Below are 24,031 nucleotides of genomic sequence, written 5' to 3'. Positions count from 1 at the left end.
GCTGGGTGCATTCTGGCGGAAAGGAACCGTAAAATCAGTATAATGTTCCCCCCACCATGGAAGAAGCATCCCCTGGAGAGAGGAGCATTACTTATTTTCTTTTCAAAAAGCAAATCACGTTTCGGGAATTTCTTTTTGAAAAGAAAAAAAATAATACAGTTCGTTGCAGGGCTGCATCCTTCCGATGCAGATCTGAAGCAAACAGTAAAATGCATTGACAGAAACCTCAGTGAATGCGGTTCCTACTGAATGCTTCATAAATCATCACCATCTAGGCAGTCATTTGTAAATATGGTGGCCGGTCCTTCCACCAGAGCAACGGAGTAATGTATTTGTTGTCCTGGAGGACCCACGGGCCATTCACCAGGATATAAAACAAGGCCCATAGTCTAGTGACTCGATGAATGTTGGGTGGAAGAGTAATAGTCTGGGCTAGTGCCTTTCATCGTTTAGGCTCTTGAGAAAAAAATGAGTGGTTCACCTTGCATGTTGCCTGTTACTGAGAATAGACTAAGGAATCTTCAGTGTAACTTACAGCTAGTCAATAGTCAAGAAAATGGCTATTAGGGAAAACATCTTCTAGTATAGTCAGCAGCAGCTGGCACAGGTAAAACGCGGTGGGGGAGGGGTGGGAGGGGGGAGTCAACAGACGATGGAATAGGAATCATTAAAAAAAAATAATACCTCACCGCACTTACCTGAGCCGGCCGCCGCTGAATATAGTGATCCTCTGGGCCTGTAGTTTATGAAGAAACAATCTACTTTTAGTAAACTGATGAAAGGGATAATGAAAAGTGGCTGTTCCAGAGTGTATAGTATTGGGCATGTCACACTTCTATGGAGCCTCTCCCAAGCAAGTAGTGTGCAAGCGATTGAGTTAATCTCTGTATAACTGCATCATGGAGGCTGCCCTGTTAAAGCATGCAGTGGGATGGGGTCCATGGTATCACATTTAACCGCCAGGCCAGTCTCATGTGATGGGGGATGCAGCCAATATTAAGCAAATTGTGCTTGTGCACATTAATAATAAAGTCCAAAATCTTGTGCTGCCAGATCGCCCTGTTTGTGCAGGAGGACAAGAGTCTCCCACTTGAATCTAGGATGTTTGCCAGCCCAAGCCAGTGTAATCAGATGAGATCTTACGTTTCTGAAAAAATTAAATTTTAAGGAGTAGGAATATTTGTAATAAAATGAAGCAGATTGGGCAGAATAATAATTTTCATTGGGGAGATTCTGGCTGTCAATTATAAAAGAAATGTATTACAGTACTTGACTTATTCTTTTAATATGGACTTTGCTACCACATAGTTTTCTGATATGATAGTGTCTCGTCGTGGCTAATCCAACTACCCAAGTATTTAACCAAAGTCTGACACGAAAGGAAGTGGATATTCTAAATTACAAGGGCGTGCAGTGGGGGTTACAGAAAAACAGTGGACTTATTCCAGTTAGTATTTATCCCAGATGGTATTATGACAGTGTAAATTCCTTGGTAACTGGACAATGATTTCTCACATGTTTACACAGATATAAAGTAATGTTGTCTGCGTATAATGATATGATAATGTTACGCACCATAAAATTGAGGCCTCTTCTAATGAGCAGTAGACGAACTATGCAAGCCAAGCAGTAGCAGGGCAATAGCATAAAAAGAGGCTAAAGAGGGGCACCCTGGGTGGGTGGCTCTCCTAAAAGGAATGGGATCTGATACTAACCCATGCATCTTTATCCTTGTGAAGGGTTCCATATTGAGAAGTCTGATGCAATCGATGAAACTTTCAGAAATCACTATCTAGTAACTAGTAATAGTTCCTGGATTGCTGGGGGAAGGACACAGCATCCAGTACCTCTTTGTACAATTACATGAGTCTGGGGGCTGAGATTAAGTCTTGTAAAACTCTTCCTCATATGATAGTTTGTGATACCAAAACCATACAGTTGTTCCATATGTGCTAGGAAAGATGGCAATATCAACATTAGGGCCGTACATGTTTAAAATAGTTATATGTTTGCCGTACATCGCCCCCTGGAGCAGGCTGTAACACCCCTGTGTGTCATTTACTTCTTGGAGGAACATAAATGGAGTGTTACATTCTATATGGATAGCTGTACATAGCATAGGAGGAGAATATAGCAAGTGAAGGATATCTACTCCATTTGAATGGAAATGTAGATGCTGTGTGGGCTGTAAGGTGTGTTTCTTGATGAAGTTCCACATCTATCTTGTGGTGTTCAAAATAAACAAGTATCTGTTGCATTTTCCAAGTGCTATTGAGCCCTTTTTCATTCTAGGTGAGAAAATTAATCTTAGTCCCCCTCATACTCATTGTGAACTAGAGAAATCCAGTCTATGGATATGTATTGTGCCACGCTGCCAAGCATAACAAAAGTTTTTGGGCAAGTCGAAATCAGGTGGATATCCATTTTCAAAATCAGAATCCTGTCCAAAATAAGTCTGATCGCCCTCAAAGTACCATCCACACCAGCACCCCCAACACGCCAGTGAATACCACCCACCAAAAAAAGCTCAACCAACAATGGCGCAGTTTAAACCCAACACACTGGATAACAAAAATGGTTTAGGGATTCCCCCAAGGTGAGACATAAGTGCCAAGTACTTATCACCTCCTCACAGGGAGTGTTTGCCTGGTAAAATGCTAATTATGACAACACAGACATTGTACTAGCTTTGAGAGCCTGAAGATCACATGAGTAATGATACATGAATATCTTATCATGGTAGATGCAAACCATCAGAGGACTAACCAATCTCCTTGTGCCACGGCCTAAATCCCCTTTCAATAAGGGGTGCAGTACTCCACCAGTGATAGAAGCAATGTCTAGTATTTTCTAAAAGTTCCAGTCAAATATTTCATGTGTAAGCATCTAGATAAGGTATGTCAAGTTTGAGGTTAGTTGCTGAAGTTACTGTGACTTACAGAAAGTATGCCATCCTACAGACTAGGGCATTGCACTAACAGCAAAGCACATCATATCAAGCAAACTACTAGCCCTGGAAATCAATGCCACTCCATAATATAATTACTCTACCCTTTTAAGAATGTAAAAAGGGGATGTGAGCCCATAGAGGAGCCCTCCTTAGGTCTAACCAATATTTGTTTGACAGAAAGTCTGACACTGCGGTGTCGAAAATATGTGGGGCTTGTTGTGATGCACAATCTTTAACTGTGCAGGATATATCATTGCATATGGTACACCAGCCTGTCTCAATTTCCACTTCAGGCACAGATATTCTCTACGAACCTCCCAGACGGCTAATGAAAAGTCAGGATAGATCAATATGTTGATTCTGTCATGTGATTATGTTGTTTCCTCATGTGTCGGTCTAAGCACTATATGCAATCACTAAAATTAAACAATCTAATCCGGATCAGATATGGGGCCGTGCCAGGAGGTGGTCTGGGAGAACTGAGGAAAACTATCTGTACCAAATGTTGTGATTGATAAATACAATAGCAATATACACCCTGATGTATGCATGCATAGCAGCGGTAGTACCAATAAATACAATATTGATATATGCTGCAACCTATTCAAGCACACTTATGTCAATCCCAGTAATTCCAGTGTTGATGTACTCCGTACCTTATGCACGCAAAATGACGTCAATATCAGTCAATGCAATGTTGATGTACGATGTAACAGCTGTATGTATAATAATGAGAATATCAGTAAATATATCAATGACCGCCATATTACACTGGCGCGCACTCACAAACTTGTATCATAGCTGTTGGATTCATTAGAGATTACCTCCCCAGCAACTCCAAGTCAGACTTAAGTGGCCAGACAGGCCCTGCGATCCAAACCTAAGTTCACTCATTGAAAGGTCACAGGTGGGGTTATACTTAGCCAAAGACAACCGAGCATCTACGGAAAAATCTGATTGATTCCAATAAAACACATTTGGCCAAAGGAGCATGTTCCTGAAATACCACAAAGTTAGATGCCATATCTAGTTAGGAACACTCAGCCAATCAGGACACAGCATGTACACCGCACGGGGAAATCGCAGGCTCATCACACCGGACATCTGGACATACACACACTGGCCCACACTAGCTCTCCCCAGGGTTGAGAGCCATCTGTGCCCACTTCTCAGATGGTTGTACTTGTTGTTTATGACTATGATGCTTTTCAAAGAATTTCCAAGTGTTCTATTGTACCCACATAATGTGTATATGTGCAGCCAAAACTTCTGCACTCCTAGATTCTCTTCAGATGCGCCTTTGTCGATACTCTCACGGCTGCTGCGGTTAATTGAAACAACCTGTTCCTGTTTTGCCAAACACCTCTTGTCTTTTAATTTATTTGAGGTAAATTCATATTCGAGCAACACAAATGTAGTTTTGAATGATGATTCGACATAGGTGACCAAATTACCAGTGTTTGTCTATTCAGGAATACCAACCAGGTGAAGATTGTTGCACCAGGATCTCACCTACAGATCGAGTTTGTTTGACGGTCCCTGTAAAATATGTGCCTCAGCAGCAGTTAGTCTCTTTTCCTGTTGGCCAAGTGTCCTTGTCATTTGGTCAACTCTAGATCTGAGAGTGTCTAGTTCATTATTGACAGAAGTAAGGACGCGCTTGGAGCAGTTTGAATCCTGCCGTGAGGGGAACGGCTGTGTTCCTGTTGGTTACACTCACCTCCACTTTGTCAGCAAGCCGTGAGGGGAACGGCGTGTATTGCATCGAACTACCATACCCAGCGACCCTCTGGGTTGGACACGCCCACATCGCCAGCTGAGGCGGGTTAGCCTTTTTAAGGCCGGTGCGCCTCCCGCAGTCCGGGACGCGCTTGGAGCAGTTTGAATCCTGCCGTGAGGGGAACGGCTGTGTTCCTGTTGGTTACACTCACCTCCACTTTGTCAGCAAGCCGTGAGGGGAACGGCGTGTATTGCATCGAACTACCATACCCAGCGACCCTCTGGGTTGGACACGCCCACATCGCCAGCTGAGGCGGGTTAGCCTTTTTAAGGCCGGTGCGCCTCCCGCAGTCCGGGACGCGCTTGGAGCAGTTTGAATCCTGCCGTGAGGGGAACGGCTGTGTTCCTGTTGGTTACACTCACCTCCACTTTGTCAGCAAGCCGTGAGGGGAACGGCGTGTATTGCATCGAACTACCATACCCAGCGACCCTCTGGGTTGGACACGCCCACATCGCCAGCTGAGGCGGGTTAGCCTTTTTAAGGCCGGTGCGCCTCCCGCAGCGCGGGACGCGCGCGGGCAGCGCCCGGGCGAAGCCCGGGCCAAGGGCGGGCCCGTTTTTGCCCGTCAGAGCCCGGAGGAGTCTGGTCTGGGCTATACCCCTGACAACTGAGGACAGCTAGAGGTTACTCGCCAGGTGAGCACCACTCACTTCCTATTTTTAACTGTAACTGACATTGTTACCCCTTTGCAGTACTGCTGTACTGCTATTCCAACTTGAGGTTTTGGACTGTGTCACTTTCTGTTTGGGGCAGATGTGGTGAACTCCCCTTCCGTTTGAGGAGCTACAGGGATAGACTTGTATTATTTGCCATCGCGGGACTGCGAGGACCAGGGCACTTTGCTGTTTGACTGATTTGCTGCACCTGGTCCTCTTCCCGACTTTTCCCTTTGCCTGCATAAAGTGCTTCCTGGCCCCCGCTTTGCGGGCGCCACTCGAGGTTTTGGACCGTGACTCTTTCTGTTTGGGGCAGATGTGATGAACTCTCCTTTCGTTTGAGGAGCTAAAGGGATAGACTTGTATTATTTGCCATCGCGGGACTGCGAGGAGCAGGGCGCTTTGTTGTTTGACTGATTTGTCGCACCTGGTCCTCTTCCCGACCTCCCCTATCAATTATCTTCCCTATTTTACTCCCTTCCTCTTTTGCGTGAGCGGAACGCAGGCGGGCAAAAGGTGGACCCTTTGAGGCCCTCAGAGGCCAGAGGAGGCCGGGCGGGGGTCATACTCTGTCCGGCGTGAGGGTCATACGCTGTACACCATATTATTTGTCAATTATGGCCGAGAGTCACGATATTGTGACATTGAGTAAGGCAGGGGGTCCCATGAAAGGTACATTAGATCGCTATTTCAGTAAGGTTCTCATAGATGGAGGGAAGGAAGACACTTTAGCTGGGCGACGGGCTGAGCGTCGCCAGTCAGTGGAATACATGAAGAATAGGCCCTTCTTAGATTTAAGCCAACAAGTTACCTTGCCTGATGCCAGCCCTCTTAATGAAAGTGATGACTTGTTGTCTACAGATAGCATTCCTGTACTCTTGCGGGAGTTATCCCCCCGAAGTCTTCCACCCAACCCGCACGATATTGTCTATACGAACTCTATCTCCACCCACGCTAATTCTCCAGTGGACATAGAAGAGATAGTAAATTCTCCTTTGCCAAACGCGGTGATAGCCAAAAAGAAGACTAGGAAATTAGTGTCTTCTAAAGTTCCTGGTCCTCCTCCAATTAAAAGGAGGAAAAAGGGGGGAGATCCAAGCAGACTTAGGACTAGCCATAGTGACTTTGGGAAAAAAAAAAATAATAATGCCATTAACTTGGATGCCCCCACTCTTAAGGCCACTATAGTAAATACACCTACCCCAAAGGTTGCCTCTAACACAGCTCCGATATCAGTGGAATTGGTTGCTACCTCACATTGCCCACTTAAGGAAACACAGCATATTGACCAGTTGGCAAATATTGAACAGCTCATAAGGTCATTTACTTTACCAATTATTGAGAGGTTAAAGAGGGTTGAGGAAGGGCTACGGAATCTAGAGTTGGCAACTTGTAGTAAAGTAGGGCAGGCTAAGGACCTATCGGTTCTAGCCCATCCCCCTGTAGCTATCACGCCTTCGTCTATTCCTGCCTTAAGTGAATGTCCAACTGTAGGTAGTATGATTTCAGATCCCAGGCAACAGAGGCCTACATCTCCCAAACCTGTAAGGCATTCAGTCCCACCCGCTCCCAGCACGACATCTAGGGCCGAAAAAAATCAGGGTGTGGGAAATATGGGTGTCGATAGGAGTTCTAGTACTGTTAAGGATATAAAATGTAAGGAGCCCCAAGTGGAATTACCTCCAGAATCTGTCCCTTACGTAGTTGTACTAGCGGGAGTTCCTAAACTACCAGAAGGCAGGAGGGAAGGGTTCTATCAACTTAAAAACAAAACAGTATACTGGTTAAGACAGAATCGTCCCCTTCCTTATAACATCAATGGTGAGATCCTCCATGTACGCCGACTCTCTTGGCTAGGAAGCAGGGTGAAGGATATCAAGGGGGACTTAATCGTTATAAATTTTAGAGATCCCAAGGCTGTTAGACACATCCTAAATTGGCCAGTAGGGAACCCTGGCAATTTTATTGTCCCCCTTGAACTTACATATTTCTATCCCAGAACCCAAGAGACCAGAGTTGGGTACCCTGTAGTTTGTGATTTTCCCCAGATTAACCTACGTGCACCCTCTGATGGTGGCTATACATTACTAGAGCCAAACTATATTCCAAAAGCTCTGGATAATGCCCCAAGGTGGGATACCATACCGCATAGGAATTATGGGAATAGAAGCAGGAGGATGGACCACCTGATGCCATTCACGCCGTTCGAGGCTGTTAATAGATATGAAGCTCTTTCTGGCCTCGACGGATGTGACTGACATACGTGGTCACTGACTAACTCACCCCCTGTTCTTGCCCAATCTAATCCAAATGACATCTTTAGACCATTGGATATTGGCAAACCTGACCCAAGTGAACGATCTGTGCAGTGTACGGAGACCCAGATTTTAGAACCCCTTGTTGAATCCCTTCCTATCCCTTTTTCTACTCTTTGCCTCCCCATAAATTCTATACCTGTCGAAGGGGCTGGTGTTGGTTTACCTATGTTGAGCAATTCTATTGGTTCTCTGGACCTGGTATTATCTAAGAATGCTATGGCTGCTGACCATGTTAGAATCCTTTCGTGGAATGTGGCGGGTCTTAAAAATAAGCTTCCTATTGCTGAGTGGGGTGCGTTTATTGCCACTTTTGATATCTGTTTGTTCCAGGAAACCTGGCTGCTTAATGAGAGTGTGGTTTTGGGCTTTGCTACATATGATATTTTGGCAAGTATGGGCACTAGGGGTAGACCTTCGGGTGGCCTGTCCATATGGGTTGGTACATGCCTAGGAGTAAAGGCAGTGGAAATCCAAACCAACTCTCGGGATGTACAACTCGTTTTATTGGATCCAGTAAATGGCCCTAAAATTGCACTGATAAATGTTTATGCAAGGCCAAACAAGCGGGGCCATGAATCCGAGACCATTGTCGAACTGTCTAAACTTATACAGTTTCTCGACCCCTCCACTGTGATACTACTGGGTGGGGACTTTAATTGTCACTTTGAGCCTCTTTGGGACCCAAATTTAGGAGATGCTGACGAAGTAGATTTATTATGGAATATCCCTGATCCGTTGATACCGTTGGTTAAGGTCTGGACTCCCCCTGTTTTGCAATTGCAGTCGCTGGCCCTAGCGGCATCATTACGAGCATGCAATGGCAGGGTGAATCCAGATAGACCTGGGAAGGCAACATTTAACCGACCAAATCATACCTCAATAATCGATTATATCTTTTTGGAAGTTAGGTTCTGGGATAGGATTTATAAATTTGAGGTCATCGAGAGGTTTGATAGTGACCACAATGCCCTAGCATTGACCCTTAAACCAGGGAGCTTTGGTCTAAAAAATCCCTCACCGATTGTAAACAAAGATACTAGTCCACTGATTATTGCAAATTGCAGAAGGAGGGTCAAATGGCCTAAATTCTTAACGTCTGACAGTAAACTTGCGGAACTTTACGAGATTATCATACCATTTCTTGAGGAAATGGGGAAAATTGGCCTATCGACCAGTCCAATTGATATACATGGCCAACTGGTTATGGCTCTAAAAGACACATTGTTTCCGGTAAAGAAGGTAACTCAGTTCCAGACCACAACTGCTCGCTGGTTTAACACGACCTGTCGCATGGCCAAAAAGGCTCTGTTGTTGGCCATTAAAACCAACGACAGAGAAGTCATCAGGGTAAATCGCTCCCTGTATAAAAAAGCAATCAGTGACGCGAAGAAGGAAAGGGAGGTTGTAATGTGGGAAGAACTGGGTTTGGCACTTAGCCGAAATGATGCCAAATCTTTTTGGTACATTGTAGCAACTGGAGTTGGTGGGCAACACCATGTTCCTACACCTAATATTGCCTCCCCAATCTGGGAAAGTCATTTTGGTGACTTATATGGTATGCCCGAACAGGACAGTTTAACTACCTGTACTTCCGAACTTTTACCATTACCCGGTTGCTGTGATTTAGCTGATTGTTTTACCTTGACTGAAGTGGAAACAGCAATAGGAAAGATGCTCCCCAATAAGGCTCCCGGCCTTGATAAATTGCCTGGAGATTTGTTTAGGGCACAACCAAAGATATGGGCCCCTTATCTGGTTACCCTATTTAACTGCATTTTACAGGGGGACAATGTGCCTCCAACTTGGCTTGGAGCTGAAATTGTCCCTATCCTAAAAAAGGGTTGCCCATTGACCCCTTCCAACTACAGGCCCATCAGCCTAATTGATACCTCCCAAAAACTAATGGGGAGGATTCTGCTGGATAGGGTCCTGGAGTGGATTGAAGAGAAAGGGATCCTTTCTACCTTCCAGGCAGGTTTTAGGGCTGGTATTTCTACTGTCGATCAGATTTTTTGCCTGCAGGTCCTGTATTGGAAAACAGCCAAGGTGGAGGGTGGCAGCCTCTACCTTGTGTTTGTGGACCTGCGGGCAGCTTTCGACTTAGTTCCACGAGCTAAACTGTGGCAGGTTCTAGCTGATTTGGGCCTCCCGCCCTATTTGTTAGCAGTCTTATTTAGGCTCCATGAAAATAATTTTGCTCAGGTGAGATGTGGCAAACATGGTGACCTCACTGATCGATTTCCTGTTCTCAAAGGTGTCCGCCAAGGGTGTGTGTTGGCTCCCACACTATTTAGTCTTTACATCAATGGTCTCGTCGACCATTTGAATTGTGTTGTAAACAACGATGCCCCAAAACTGGTAACAGGACGAGTGCCCGCTCTGATGTTCGCAGACGACACTCTGTTGTTGTCTAGAACATCATCGGGCATTCAAAACACACTTGATGGTTTTGTAAAGTTCTGTGAGCAGCGGGGATTGGAAATCAACCTGGGGAAAACAAAATTTATGATTTTCAATCCCCCTAACCGGGTACGTCCAAACCCAATTCTATACGGCACTCCCCTTGAAAGGGTTAAAACTTTTGTCTACCTAGGCCTCACCCTGACTGAGAAATTTAACTGGGATAAGCAGATTGCCAAGTCGACGCTTAAGCTTTCCCAGTTGGCGGGGGGTCTTACTAAAGTTTTTAAAAAATCGACCTATAAACCAGTGTCACCTGTTTTGGAGATTTTTTGTCGACAGGCAAGAGCGGCCGTAATTTACGGGGCTGATTTGTGGGGACATAAGCAAACAGAGACCCTTACTAAGGTTGAGCAGTCCTTCTTAAGAACACTTGTAGGGCTCCCCCCAGCACGCCTCTGACTCCCTTGAAATTTGATTTTGGCCTAGTCTCAATAGATGAGATTGTAAGTGCCAGACCAATCTTATATTGGAAAAGGTTGTGGTCGGTTCCTGAACTGGCCTCATACAGAGCTGAATTCACCGCGATCTGGCCTCTCCTTAAATCTAAAAAGATCCCCTGGCTCCAACATATCAAAGCTGCCAGTGCCTGTCTAGGACTCCCGGAATTCTGGGATTCCCCAGAAACCTTTTGTACCGGATTAGCAAAGAAAGAACTATCTTCATTGATATGTACACGGAATCTCCAAATACTTTCGAGCTCTATAACAGTGGGTAGATTGACTTCTGAGTTCCTCACAGTTAAATCTGACTCAAAATTTGAGGAATTCATGGATCAAATCGAACCCCCGCTTGCTCGAAAATTATACATTCAGCTAAGACATGGCACTTTACCAGTCAGGTCCTTTTCAGCTAAGTGGCAGACGCAGAATCAGGAAAGTTGTCCCGCATGTAATTACAAATTGGAGACTGTCTCACATGTGTTGTTCTTCTGTCCTGCATATTCTGCAATTAGAAAATGTTGGTTAATTCCCATCTGCAGGAATTTGGGATTTCGTCATTTTAAGCAGGCCCTTAGGTCCCTAACTTATGATACCCACCCCCCTATTGTATTTGCCGTATCTCGTTATTTACATGGCATGTGGCGCAGGAGACGAATCTTTTTAAATTAATCTTCGTATTTACTTTTCGCATGATAACGTGTTGTTTAATTCTTTTTTAAATTGTAAAATTATTTATTGTCTTATTGTATTTGTTGATGTACTTATGTGCACTTTTATGGTCTAATCGCCGAAATAAAGTTATCACTGACTGGCATGTCAAGGAGCAACACCTTCATATCTGGGACTCATGCATCAGTAGTAATCTCCTGCAACACCCCTGGTCTATCTGTGGAAGAGGTCTTTGGGGTGCCTATAGTTTCAAATGTGAGCTAGGACTGCTTGGGGCCATGTTTACCCATGTAAATGCAGCTAGTGGGGCTCACTTGATATAGATTACAAGATGTAGGGACTATCAATATTACCAAGTATGTAATGTAGTAGCCAAATAAATCAATCCTCGAGAGGCTATTATCAGAAGTCCCCAGAGGTCTTTAGTTTCTTATCAGGTGTGCTTGACCAACTGCTTGGTGCTAATAATTACTTATGGCCATATTCAACTAGTTGCATGTTGTATCTGAACAACCATAGCATAGGTCATCATAGATACAGATGATATTGTCTGGATCCAATGCCTGAAGTAGCTCCACTCCTTATTATTGAATTGGGTGGTCTCTAGGCCCCAGCTTCCAGCAAAATATTGCTCATGACCATGATTATGTCTCCTTCTGGCCCAGCCAGTCCCGCGAGGGGGCAGTCACCCTCTGCCCGCCTCCAGCAGCAGAAAAGTACCGGGGAGCTTGAGCCGGCTAGTCATCCCATTCTGCTATGCACCAAGTCCTGATCCTGAACAGATGGTGGAAGAGGAAGAATCACCATCAATGCCCCCAGTAACATTCAATGTGAGCGCAGACAGTGGGTGGCCACACACGCCTTTAATCCAGCACAGATGTCCCCACAGTGGGCACTATATGTTGAAGGGCTTGTTTATCGCATAGTGCCACTGGGGGTACCAGTCCCTAAAGCTCCCAGGCAGCACCTACGGAGCATCATGTAGACCTCGTGGCCCATTCTCTGCCTTCACCTGGCAGAGTCGCTCACCAGCATGCTTACTGTCACAGGCCAAACCACATTGGCCAAATTACACTGCAGGAGGCTCCAAAGTGGCAACACAGCCCCACAAGCTGATAATAGGGCACACAATGTCTCCAGGCTGAATCATGCTGAGGATTTACAAGTCCAGTTTAATCAAGATGGTGGTGGATGTTTACCACAATACAAGGAGCCACACAGAAGTTTGCCCATCTTGGAATAAAGCACACTGGCACCCCTGCCACCAAAAAGATAGTATTTAGTCAACTCCTGCTTATCCATGTTCAGCTTTTCTTGATACTATACATACTAAATTATACAAACAAGATCATCCATGTACCCTTATTATGTGAGCATTCTTCATTTCTCTTTTGTAAGGGCAAGAAGACAACTGTGTTGCATAAGGAGTCTACCGTCAAATAACTTCTTAAGAGCTTATCTTCCACCACAAAAGTTCTGGGAAGAAGAGCTTAACCGAGAACATGGAGCCAGAGATGGTGAGTTTATAGGTTGTCCAGATTCTGGTAAATTATGGCAAATGGTGCCATATTGCAGGCTGCAATGGTGCCTAATGCTTTTAAGCTTTACCACATCTATTTTTTACTGGCAAAGAAAAAGAAACTCAAGCAAGATTGCATAGTTAGGTAACCGTATTTCTGCACCCTTCGGCCTGATGAAGGTTATCTTTATTAAAGTTTTTTTTAAATGATTATCCATTCACACAGAATAGAAATGGGATTCATATTGCCCAAACACGTTGTCTATAGTAATCAATCAATATGTTCTCTATGAGACTCAGCTGGGGGACTTGTGGGTCATGGGTTTCATGAGGCTCAATTAAAGCACACACACTGAGTCCCGGTCCAACAACAAAATCTGAGTCTTCAATCAGGGCTAAACTGTATTATGTTGAAGTTACATTTTAGGTTGACTTAAAAAGAGAACAGTGACATTCTCTAATGGATAACTCATGCTGAATATTGGTGAAACAAGAATTGTGTATGCTACTCCACAGTCAGTGTTTTAACTTGTAATAATTGTAATAATAATTGCAGTGTTTTAAGGAGCAAAATGACATTATTGTGATTGTCGTTCCTTTGAGGGAGAAGTAATCTGTCTTTATTTACAATAATGCATTCTCAAATCCATTAATAACCCAAACTACTTAGGGGTATAGCAGGGCCCCATAAAGCTCTAGTCAAATTAATGGGACCATATTCCTTAGACACTGTCCTTCAATTGTGTCCATTCAAGTCTTTCAAAAGGTATCAACTTCTGTAATAAATCAGAAATCTCAAAATAACCTTTTGTGCTGAATTATTCATGAGGACCAGAATACTGTATTATATAGATGTTTTGAGTAAAAAGAACAATATCCAAATCTGCAAAATGATTCCTTCGTTCAGCAAACTCACACTTTTACTCTCACAGCTACATAGACGCCTGCCTCAGCTGCTTGAAAAAGTAAAAAAATTACGTTTCGAAAAGTAGCAAAACATACTCTCATAGCTACATAGACTTCTGCCTCAGCTTCTTGAAGAAGTGAAAAATTAGGTTTCGAAAAGTAGCAAAAAGAGACATTAGGTGAATAATTAGATACTTTCTGAAATACTGAATATCATTTCTTGTTTTACAAAGCAATTTAAAATGAATATTTTAAAACAATGTGTGCAATATCCACATTTGCACTTTTCAGAACTTTTTGAGAAATCTTATCATCTTTGGTAACTTCACAAAAAAGGTAACCTTTTGAAACAAAAGAGTTAAAAATCATGTCATGTAAGAAATACCATGTTGATAATAAGTTATTAGATACACGAATAAATCACCTCAAATACCCTTTATTTTAAAGTATTTATTTTAAAGACACAGCTCTTGTCAGGTTGAACCCTCAAAGTGACTAAATTAACCTGAGCTAAACCTGGTAGCTATGGCACATAGCACACGGGCTTATCTTAGTGCAGTGTGTAAAGTAGTGATGCAGCCCCAAACCAATAATTAAGGTAAAATGCAAAACATTAAAAAGACAAAATGTTAAAAATCTAAAAAGAGTAGCAGGAGATATGAATTTTCAAATATTTAAGGGTCAACAGCACCAAAAAGCACTAGGTGCCAATGATAGTCCAAAATCTAGGCACAATTTTAGGCAAACCATGATGAAGCGTGTTTTAGATACACCAACTAGGATTGTCCCGGTCAAAGGTTTTATTTTCTGACTTAATCTTTTAAGTCCTACTCAACCACAGGATTGCCTCATGAGAGACACTAAGAGACTCACAGAGTGTCTGTCAGGCAGAGGCCAACAGCAGGGTCCAGTCCAAGTTGAGTTGTCATGGGTAAAATGGGTACTGCCAGGAAAAGGCCTCTTTCAGCCTTCTGCCTCCCTATGGCCACACTGGAGATCAACCAACTAACCCTTGGAGTCTACTTTGTTGTCCTGGGTACAAGAGAAGGTTGAGTCCTTCAGGGCTCGTCTCAGGTCACAGACATCAGGTTCAGTCCTCTTCTGATCTTCCACAGGTCCAGAGAGTAGTCCGAAGTGGGTGCTTGGAAGTATCACATTTATTCCTGGCACTGACTAGTGGGTGGAAATGACTCCCAGGCATGCCCTAAGCAATGGGGATAAAAGGTTCTGGGGCCAACCCTACCCACTTTTCCAGTATTTTCTCTTTGTCTTACAGCACACATGCCCACAATGGCATATCAAGATATTTGCAAGATGGCTAAACTCTTCTGCCACACAAAACGTGGACTATGAGGGCTGGGAGTGAGGGTAAGGAGTGCACTATTGTAATCCTAGTGTCCTGCTACATCTAGCAATAAATCAAATTGAGGCATACACTGAACTTACAACAAACCCAGAGACTGAAGTCTGGTAGGACAAAAGTAGGGTGCTTCAGCAACCAGACAGGGGATCCACAAGAATTTTCTTGGCATCCTGTTTTCTTCCTTTCAAGTGTGCCCAAATTTGTTATATGTGTCTCAACAAACTCGTCAAGCAGGGTGTTAAATAGGATGCCCACAGCCTCCACTCTGAATATTCTGTAGGGCTCAGAGAGTCATCTCTGATTTTTCGGCCTGTTCTTTGCTTATGGGAGGCATTTCACAGCTATTTCACACCTATTCAAGGCTGCGCACAGGCTGAGGGCTGGCAGGGGTTTATTGTAGCTAGCCTTTTGAAAGTTCCAGCAGGTGAAGGGTAACTTTTTAAAAGTTAATTTTCCTTAATATTTATTAAAAGTCCAATGTCACCATTGGTAAATAGACATAATATCGAAAAAAAATATCGAGTGGACAGAATATCGAGTTTTTAATATAGAATGGACAGAATATCGAATTGCCAAAATATAGTGGTGAAGAATATCGAAAATCAGGTAAGAAATATCGAATTCAATAATATAGAAGTAAGTAATATCGACAGTCATAATATAGTTGTTAAAAATATCGAATTTTTTATAGTGTTTTAAGTGTTAGTATATGTGTTAAAAGTATGTATTAATATTGGAATGTATGTTAGAATATTTTTAAAGTAATGAATTTTATGTTATTTTTTTTTGTGTAATTTAATTCCGTAGCGGGTTGTGGGTTTATAGGGGAGTAGGGTGGGAAGTAATTTAATTATAGTACATTAAATAATAATTTATAGTAATTATTAATTATTTTTAATAAAATTTTGCGTTTTACTTCTGTAGCGGGTTGTGGGTTTATAGGGGAATAGGGTGGGAAGTAATTTAATTGTTATTAGTTAATTATTAATTGGTATTGAAAATTAATTGGTTGTTGATTAATTAATAATTGGTAAATAATTTGTATTAATTGGAAATTAATTTGTATTAATTGTTTAATTGATAATTATGTTAATTGTATTCCTTTAATATTTGTAGCGGGTAGTGTGTTTATAGGGGAATATGGTGGGAAGTAATATAATTGTAAAAAATTAATTATTTAAATAATTTGTGTATATCGTTAATCAATATATTATTAATTAATTAATAATTGGTATTATTTGCATTTATTAATGTTTGTTATTGAAAAACAATTGGTTGTTAATTAATTATTAATAGGTAATTAATTAAACAAAAATGTATTGGTATTTATAAATAATCAATTATTAAATCTTGTGTGATTGGTAATTAATTGTAATACTTGTTTTGGTATTAATAATTAATTAATTTTTTTAAAAAATATTAATTTATTATTTTCCCTACTATTGCACTTACTTGAGTGAGAATAGTAATTTTTACCCCTACGCTATCCAAATCCTTTCCCTATTATTGCACTCTCTGGAGTGGGAATAGTAATTTTTACCCTCCCGCTATCCAACGCTTTCCCTACTGTTGCATTCTCTGGAGTGGGAATAGTAATTTTTACCCTACCGCTATCCAACGCTTTCCCTACTGTTGCACTCACTGAAGTAGGAATAGTAAATTTGACCCTCCCGCTATCCAACGCTTTCCCTACTGTTGCACTCTCTGGAGTAGGAATAGTAATTGGTATCCCTACGCTATCCAATGCTTTTCCTACTGTTGCACTCTCTGGAGTGGGAACAGTAATTTTTACCCCTACGCTATCCAACGCTTTCCCTACTGTTGCACTCTCTGGAGTGGGAAAAGTAATTTTATCCCTACGCTATCCAATGCTTTCCCTACTGTTGCACTCTCTGGTGTGGGAATAGTAATTTTTACCCCTACGCCATTTGACGTTTTCTCTACTGTTGTAATCACTGGAGTGGGAATAGTAAATTTTGAACTCCCGCTATCCAACGCTTTCCCTACTGTTGCACTCTCTGGAGTGGGAATAGTAATTTTTATCTCTACGCTATCCAACGCTTTCCCTACTGTTGCACTCTCTGGAGTGGGATTAGTAATTGTTATCCCTACTCTATCCAATGCTTTCCCTACTGTTGCACTCTTTGGAGTGGGAATAGTAATTTTTACCCTTCCGCTATCCAACGCTTTCCCTACTGTTGCACTCTCTGGAGTGGGAATAGTAATTTTTACCCCTACGCTATCCAATGCTTTCCCTACTGTTGCACTCACTGGAGTGGGAATAGTAATTTTTACCCCTACGCTATCCAACGCTTTCCCTACTGTTGCACTCACTGGAGTGGGAATAGTAAATTTTACTCTCCCGCTATCCAACACTTTCCCTACTGTTGCACTCTCTGGAGTGGGAATAGTAATTTTTACCCCTACGTTATCCAATGCTTTCCCTATTATTGCACTCTCTGGAGTGGGAATAGTAATTTTTTCCCTCCCGCTATCCAACACTTTCCCTACTGTTGCACTCTCTGGAGTGGGAATAGTAATTTTTACCCCTACGTTATCCAATGCTTTCCCTATTATTGCACTCTCTGGAGTGGGAATAGTAATTTTTTCCCTCCCGCTATCCAACGCTTTCCCTACTGTTGCATTCTCTGGAGTGGGAATAGTAATTTTTACCCTCCCGCTATCCAACGCTTTCCCTACTGTTGCACTCTCTGGAGTGGGAATAGTAGTTTTTACCCCTACGCTATCCAATGCTTTACCTATTATTGCACTCTCTGGAGTGGGAATAGTAATTTTTACTCTCCCGCTATCCAACGCTTTCCCTACTGTTGCATTCTCTGCAGTGGGAATAGTAATTTTTACCCTCCCGCTATCCAACGCTTTCCCCACTATTGCACTTACTGGAGTGGTAATAGTAAATGTTACCCGCCCGCTATCCTACGCAGAAAATATTGAATATTTTTAAGTAATATTAAGTTAATATATATATATTAATTATTTTTTTTACTTACATTAATTATTTATTAATTGTAATGTTATTTAAGTATTTTTAAGTATGTGTCAGTTAATTATATGTATTATTTCATTAATTTTACATTACTTTTAAAACATTTAAAACATTCGATATTTTGACTAACTATATTATTTACAACGATATTTTGGATTCTATATTTTTGTACTTTCCTGTTTGGAGATAGGGATTCGATATTTTGGTATTCTATATTTTGGCATCGATATTTTTGTAAGTCTATATTTTTGTAGTCGATATTATGTCAGTGATCCGTCACCATTGAATAGGATTTTCAAAAACCATTACAAATAGTTGTTTTACTATTTTTCTAGCTGGTGCCATTCCTGATGAACGGTATTAGTATTTTAATCTGTTCTCAGGTTTATATATAGGACAGCAAGGCCTGCCACAGTGAAAATAGCTTTCTGGGCGCTGTCACTGTAGGGACATAGTAACATTAACTTTCCATAAGTCCATCCTACCTTTTTGGCTACATTAGGGTGACTTATTACTATTTAAAAGCAAGGTTTTCTTGATATCTTGATAGGTTACAGGGTTGATTTTACACTGCAATTATTTGCCTACACAGGGTAGGCTTGAATCCATGTTTGCTTTGCAGTGTAGTGGGTGGCATAATAGGTGCAGTCATTCACTGGTGGAATTTAACTTCCCGGCTCTGTGTACACTTGGGGGCATATTTACAAGACAATGAAGCAGTGCAGACCTGCAAGTAATCTCGCTGCACTGAGCTGTGTCATTGGGAAAGTGCAGCAATGCATCATATTTACAACAACACAACTCATCCCTTTGCTTTCTTCTGCGCTGGTGTACAATTGGCTGCCTAGCGCCAATGCAGGCACTCTTGTGCCATGATGCAAAGGTGCCTGCATTGCAGGGATGGTTATTTTTGCGCTGGAAGGGACACCTTCCTTAGCAAATACAATTGATGTAATTTTCCTCATTCCATGTGTGCTGCACAATCCAGCACACATAGGAAGACAAAAAAAACAAGGAGATATAAAGGCATTTCTCCTTGTTGCACCACTTTTATACCTCCCCAGGGGAGGCGTTAGAATCTGATGCATTCCCTGGTATACGAAATCTTTTAAATCTGAGAATGCTTCAGAATCAATGAGTGTTGCATGGGAACACCCACAGAAACACCCTTGGATGCCCCTTTCAAGCAGAGTGATGTGTGAAAGGGGGCCATATTTACAAGGCCATTAAAAAACGCCGCAAAAAAAGTGATGCTCCGGTGGCGCAGGGGCCGTGTAAATATTCCTCTTGGTGCTCTTGGTGCATATAGTAGGGACATGTAGGCAAGTTAAATATACCAATTTGGAATAGACCAATGCAGCCATTCATGAAGAGGGAGCACAGACACTTTACTACTGCTTATGCAGGGGTAATGTATGCAGAGTTTTAAAGCCAGCAAATACATAGGTTCCAGCAAAAGGCAAAAATGTTGAGTAATCATGAAGGAAAGTGAGATTTTCTACAATAAGCAACCCTAACAGTTGACCCCAACAATAATAATAAGTAAGTTTACAATTCATTGAAGACCTAAAATGTGAAATAGTACTCATTTAGTACTTCTTCATGTAGTCACAAATGCAACTCAGTAAGTGTGAGAAATTGGGTTGTTGGTTGAGGGGGGTGTGAGCCATTCTCAAGCAACAGCCAAAGTCCTTTTAAGGTTGAACCACAAAGTCACTATATAAACCTGTGCTAACCCCTGGTAGCTTGGCACAAAAGTGGTTGGTTTAAGTTAGAGTAAATTTGTTAAGTATTAATGCAGTACCTAAACAGTAATAAAGTGAAAACACAACACAATAAAAGTCCCACAGCAATCTAGAAAAGTAGAGTAAAATATAATAAATTACCACCAAAATGACAAAAATCCAATCAGTAGAACAGGAGATATGCAGATTTAAAGGTTTAGTTAAAATTAATTTCAAAAGCTGGAAAGCACTAACTGAGGGAATCTGGTTAGGCTATTAGGCCGACCAAAATGGAGAACAGGCCGGGCACAGGACCAAGTTTGGCCCATTGAGAATTGTACCTTATGTTCTTGGTGCACAGCGTTGCTTTGGAAGAATTTGCGTTGTTTTCCATCGGTTCTGCTGAGGCTGTGTGGCGAGGTTTTGTGGGGCTTTGCATCACTCAACATGAGTTCCAATTTCCAATGAAGTTGGCACCTGTGCAATGAGGCAATGAGGAGCTTTGCGTTGCTCAGCACAGATTCTGATTAGCCTTGCAGCTGTACGGCAAGGCTTTGTGGAGCTTTGTGTCACGTTTTGCCAGATTTGGGGGACACTTTAATTTGGCCATGAGGAGTTTTCGCTGATACGAGCCAAGAGCCCAGGTACTGGGGAGGCACCACTTGGGGATCAGGAACACACTCCAGCAGAGGCCAGCAGGACTCAGGCAAGTTTAGTTGCAGGTCCAGTGCAGCAAGGTCAGGTGGGCAGTTGCAGAGAGGCCTCTGTACCTGTGTTGTCCCTATAGCTCAGAACAGGAGGTCAATCAGTTGACCCTTGTCACTTCAGCCTTGGGTAAAGGATTCAGGTCCAGCCTTCCTTCTCAGCAAGCAGGGTAGGCCTCAAAAGGCAGAGTAGCAGGGTGTCCTTCCTCGGTATTACCCAAATGTCCACGAGTGTCCTGAAGAGTGGGTCTGAGGGCCCCTTTTCATACCTGGTTTCCCACTTTAAATTAGGAGAAGCTTCTGGAGTTTTCCACCTACAAAGGTCTCTGGAACTTCCTATCTCCCTGTCCTAGTCCCAATTTTTTCGGGGTCACAGTAGGCTTGGGTGAAGTCTTTGTCTGTGAGCGGAGCCATTGCCTTTGAAGTGCGTTTGCGGTAAATGAAAACTCTTACCCCATCCTGTCAGAGATGGCCCATTCTTCAAACACCCCAGACCCTCTATTGTGATACTGTCTGGGAGGAATACACAAATGCCAACTGCCAACTACACCTAGTCGTGTGACCCAGAAACAGGCTGCAGGCACCAAATAGGTTGTACAAGAAAATGCCAACTTAAAAGTGGCATTTTTAGAATTGTGATGTAAAATCTGACCATAAAAGAGGGTTTTAAATTACAATTCCTCAGACACCAAACAGGACTTTCCCATCTGCTCCCACTTAACATTTATCATTTATTAAATGTAATGAGGTAACCAAATGTTATCCTATGGGAGAAGTTGGCCTTGGAATCGTGAAAAATGTATTTGAGAGTTTTTTACTACCAGGATATGTAAAACTTAAAAAACACATGTCCAACATTTTGAATACATTGCACCCTGACCTGTGAGCTGTCCTACCCCTTGGGTGACTTAGATATATTAAAAGGGAAGATTTAGGCCTGGAAAAAGTTTTATTTTACCAGATTGAAATGGCAACTTAAAACTGCACACATACACACAACACAGGCTGCAGTGGCAGGCATGAAACATGTTTAAAGGGCTCCTTAAGTGGGTGGCACAATTAATTCTACAGACCCACTTGTAGAATTTAATTTACAGGTCCTGGCTACATGCAGTACCACTTTACTAGGGACGCATATGTAAATTAAGGGCCGGATTTAAAAAGATGTGATGCTGCACAACGCAGCAAGACAACTTGCAGTGCTGCATCACATGTAGAGTGCAGGAATGCGCCTTATCTATTAAGATATGATGCATTCCTGCTCTCCCCCTGCGGTGCGCACAGTGTAGCCTATTACCAAAGCAGGCACTCTTGCACTATGGTGCCATGTGCCAATTGGGTGTAAGACAATTTCACCATGTTTAGGGAGTGACAGCCCAAGCACTTTAGCACTGGTTAGTAATGGCAAAATCCACAGAGACCTGGGGCCAGCAAAAATGAATTCAGCAAATGTATTATTAAAAAATATATAATTAATATTGAGTGAAGGCAAAACATTTTGGGGTGATCCTGCAGAGTGGGCCAAGTCCAACACTAAGGCACAGGCGGAAATCTTTGCCTACACTTCATATGTATAGGGTGTTCTGTTGTGAGTGCTTAAAGCTCCACACAATAATTCCTAAGTTTTTTAGGCGTCAAAGGGAAAAGAGGCTGGAAAATTGTGGACAATCTACTACTAACTGTAAGGAGGAAGGTTAAAATTAAGGCGGGGCACACGGAGGGACTTGGAAATGTTAAAGAACATAAAAGTGTAAGAAATTACAGTTTTCTAAACTTATATCCACATATAGTCCATTAATATTATAGCTCAATCATGATCAAACACCTTTCAAAACTGTGTACTGGTACTGTAAGGGAATCATCAAATCAATAGAGACAAGAAATAAGATTACCACATCAAAATCATACACTTACAAAAACATGAAAAAGGGTCAGTTATTTTATAGAATGTAGACACCCGTATATGCTGTATTGTAAGTATATTTAAATCACGTTAAAAAATAAATTAAAGAAAATACAAAATAAAATTCATGCAAAAATATTACATACTGTGAACATTGCAGGCTCCTTACAAATTAGTTTATAAAAATGTTTAATCAACAAGTTCACATATGTAAAAAATTATAAATATGCACATTATTCATGTTTTAAAAGTAAAATTCATGACTAATCTCTCAACACTACACTACACCTACTCATAGAGGCATCCAACCATACTTCATGTCCTAAACAAACACATACAATGACACACAACACAACTGTAGTAGGTGCCTGACTCAAGAACATCTCACAGTACAAGAGGGAGGTGGAAAAGACTAGGGTGTGGGCTCTATTTATGAACTCCCAGTAGCAATGCTTGTCAGTTGTGTAATATTTTCCTAAAACTTTGCATAGGCCCTTATTCTTTTGAATTCATATTCATACATAAAGTTAAAAGGAGAGCCCAATGTATTTAATGTAGAAGTACATTTTGACTGATAAACATCTAAACATGCCTGTAAAGTTACTATTAGTAACGTTACAGTCATATTTTGAGTTTTTCATGTCTCGCAACCCCTCGTACAATAAGAAATGGACACATCTTCATAATACTAAATGTAGATCTTCACCTAGAGTTAATGAGTTGAATTTAGGTGAATATTTAAGTTTATGCCTAGGCATGAATTTATATGTAGACTCTACTTTGTAAATCATTCTCAGATTGTTCATGGTCAAACCAAAATGTCCTCCTATCATATTACTCCTTGTTTATTAACATCTTTGCACATTCCTTTTTAGTATTCGCAATGGGCATCTACCTTAGAGCCCACTCTTTGCACTCTTGTGTTCGCTATCCAGCTATGGTAATTTGTACATGCAGATCAGTATTATCTTACATCTCATTCCACCCTTATATCTAGTGCTTCTTCTTTCCTTTTAACTAAGTTCCATGAAGCATGCAGCCTCTTTGTAGACTCATCATTCTGGGCATCTACACTTACAATCAGGAGCAATCTTCTTGCCGGTGGGACTATTTGCACAATACTTTATCCTCACAGTGCAGGGTTTTGTATGTACATCTGGTTATGGTTATGGTGACGGTGTTAGACCACTGGATAAAAACCGTACTTTTAGCTAAGTAATTCTATTCAAGTTTAGGGCGCTACATAATTACGTCATATACTTGTAGGTACCCATTATAATTCTTACTTGAAGGTGGCTTTCTTGTGCTGTGCCGAAAACTGTGTAGATAAAAAGCCACAAGAAGATTGAATATAACATATCCATGGAAATGTATGTACTCTCAAAAATATCAGCATGATGACTGTCTTTGTGAAAACTATATATACCTTCAGAAATTGTGTTAGTGACTTCACTACTATATAGATTTTGTGTACTCTGCTATTTATGTTTGGGTGTTATATATGACTGAAGGTACCAAAGTAGTGATTTATGTTGGATATGAGTGTGGTAATGCATGTTTGGTGAGAGGGAGAATGATTTGAATTTAAGAAAACATTTTAAGTTCTGTATTCCGCACGAAAAGCCAGCA

The 24,031-nt window shown here is 41.8% G+C and overlaps 1 protein-coding gene across 1 annotated transcript in view; it reads left to right on the top strand.

Annotated features, from left to right (window-relative positions):
• Positions 1-24,031, top strand: part of LOC146861227 (retinol dehydrogenase 7-like) — a 269,548-nt gene that overhangs the window by 2,749 nt on the left and 242,768 nt on the right. Inside the window, exon 2 of the mRNA XM_085645361.1 lies at positions 12,675-12,793. Within this exon, the coding sequence (XP_085501487.1) occupies positions 12,779-12,793 (15 nt within the window). The 5' untranslated portion in view covers positions 12,675-12,778. The remainder of the gene's footprint in view (positions 1-12,674; positions 12,794-24,031) is intronic.

This window comes from Triturus cristatus, chromosome 3_1 (assembly GCF_964204655.1).
Source record: "Triturus cristatus chromosome 3_1, aTriCri1.1, whole genome shotgun sequence".
NCBI lineage: Eukaryota > Metazoa > Chordata > Amphibia > Caudata > Salamandridae > Triturus > Triturus cristatus.
The sequence above is the reverse complement of the archived record's forward strand: the minus strand, read 5'-3'. Positions and strand labels throughout refer to the sequence as shown.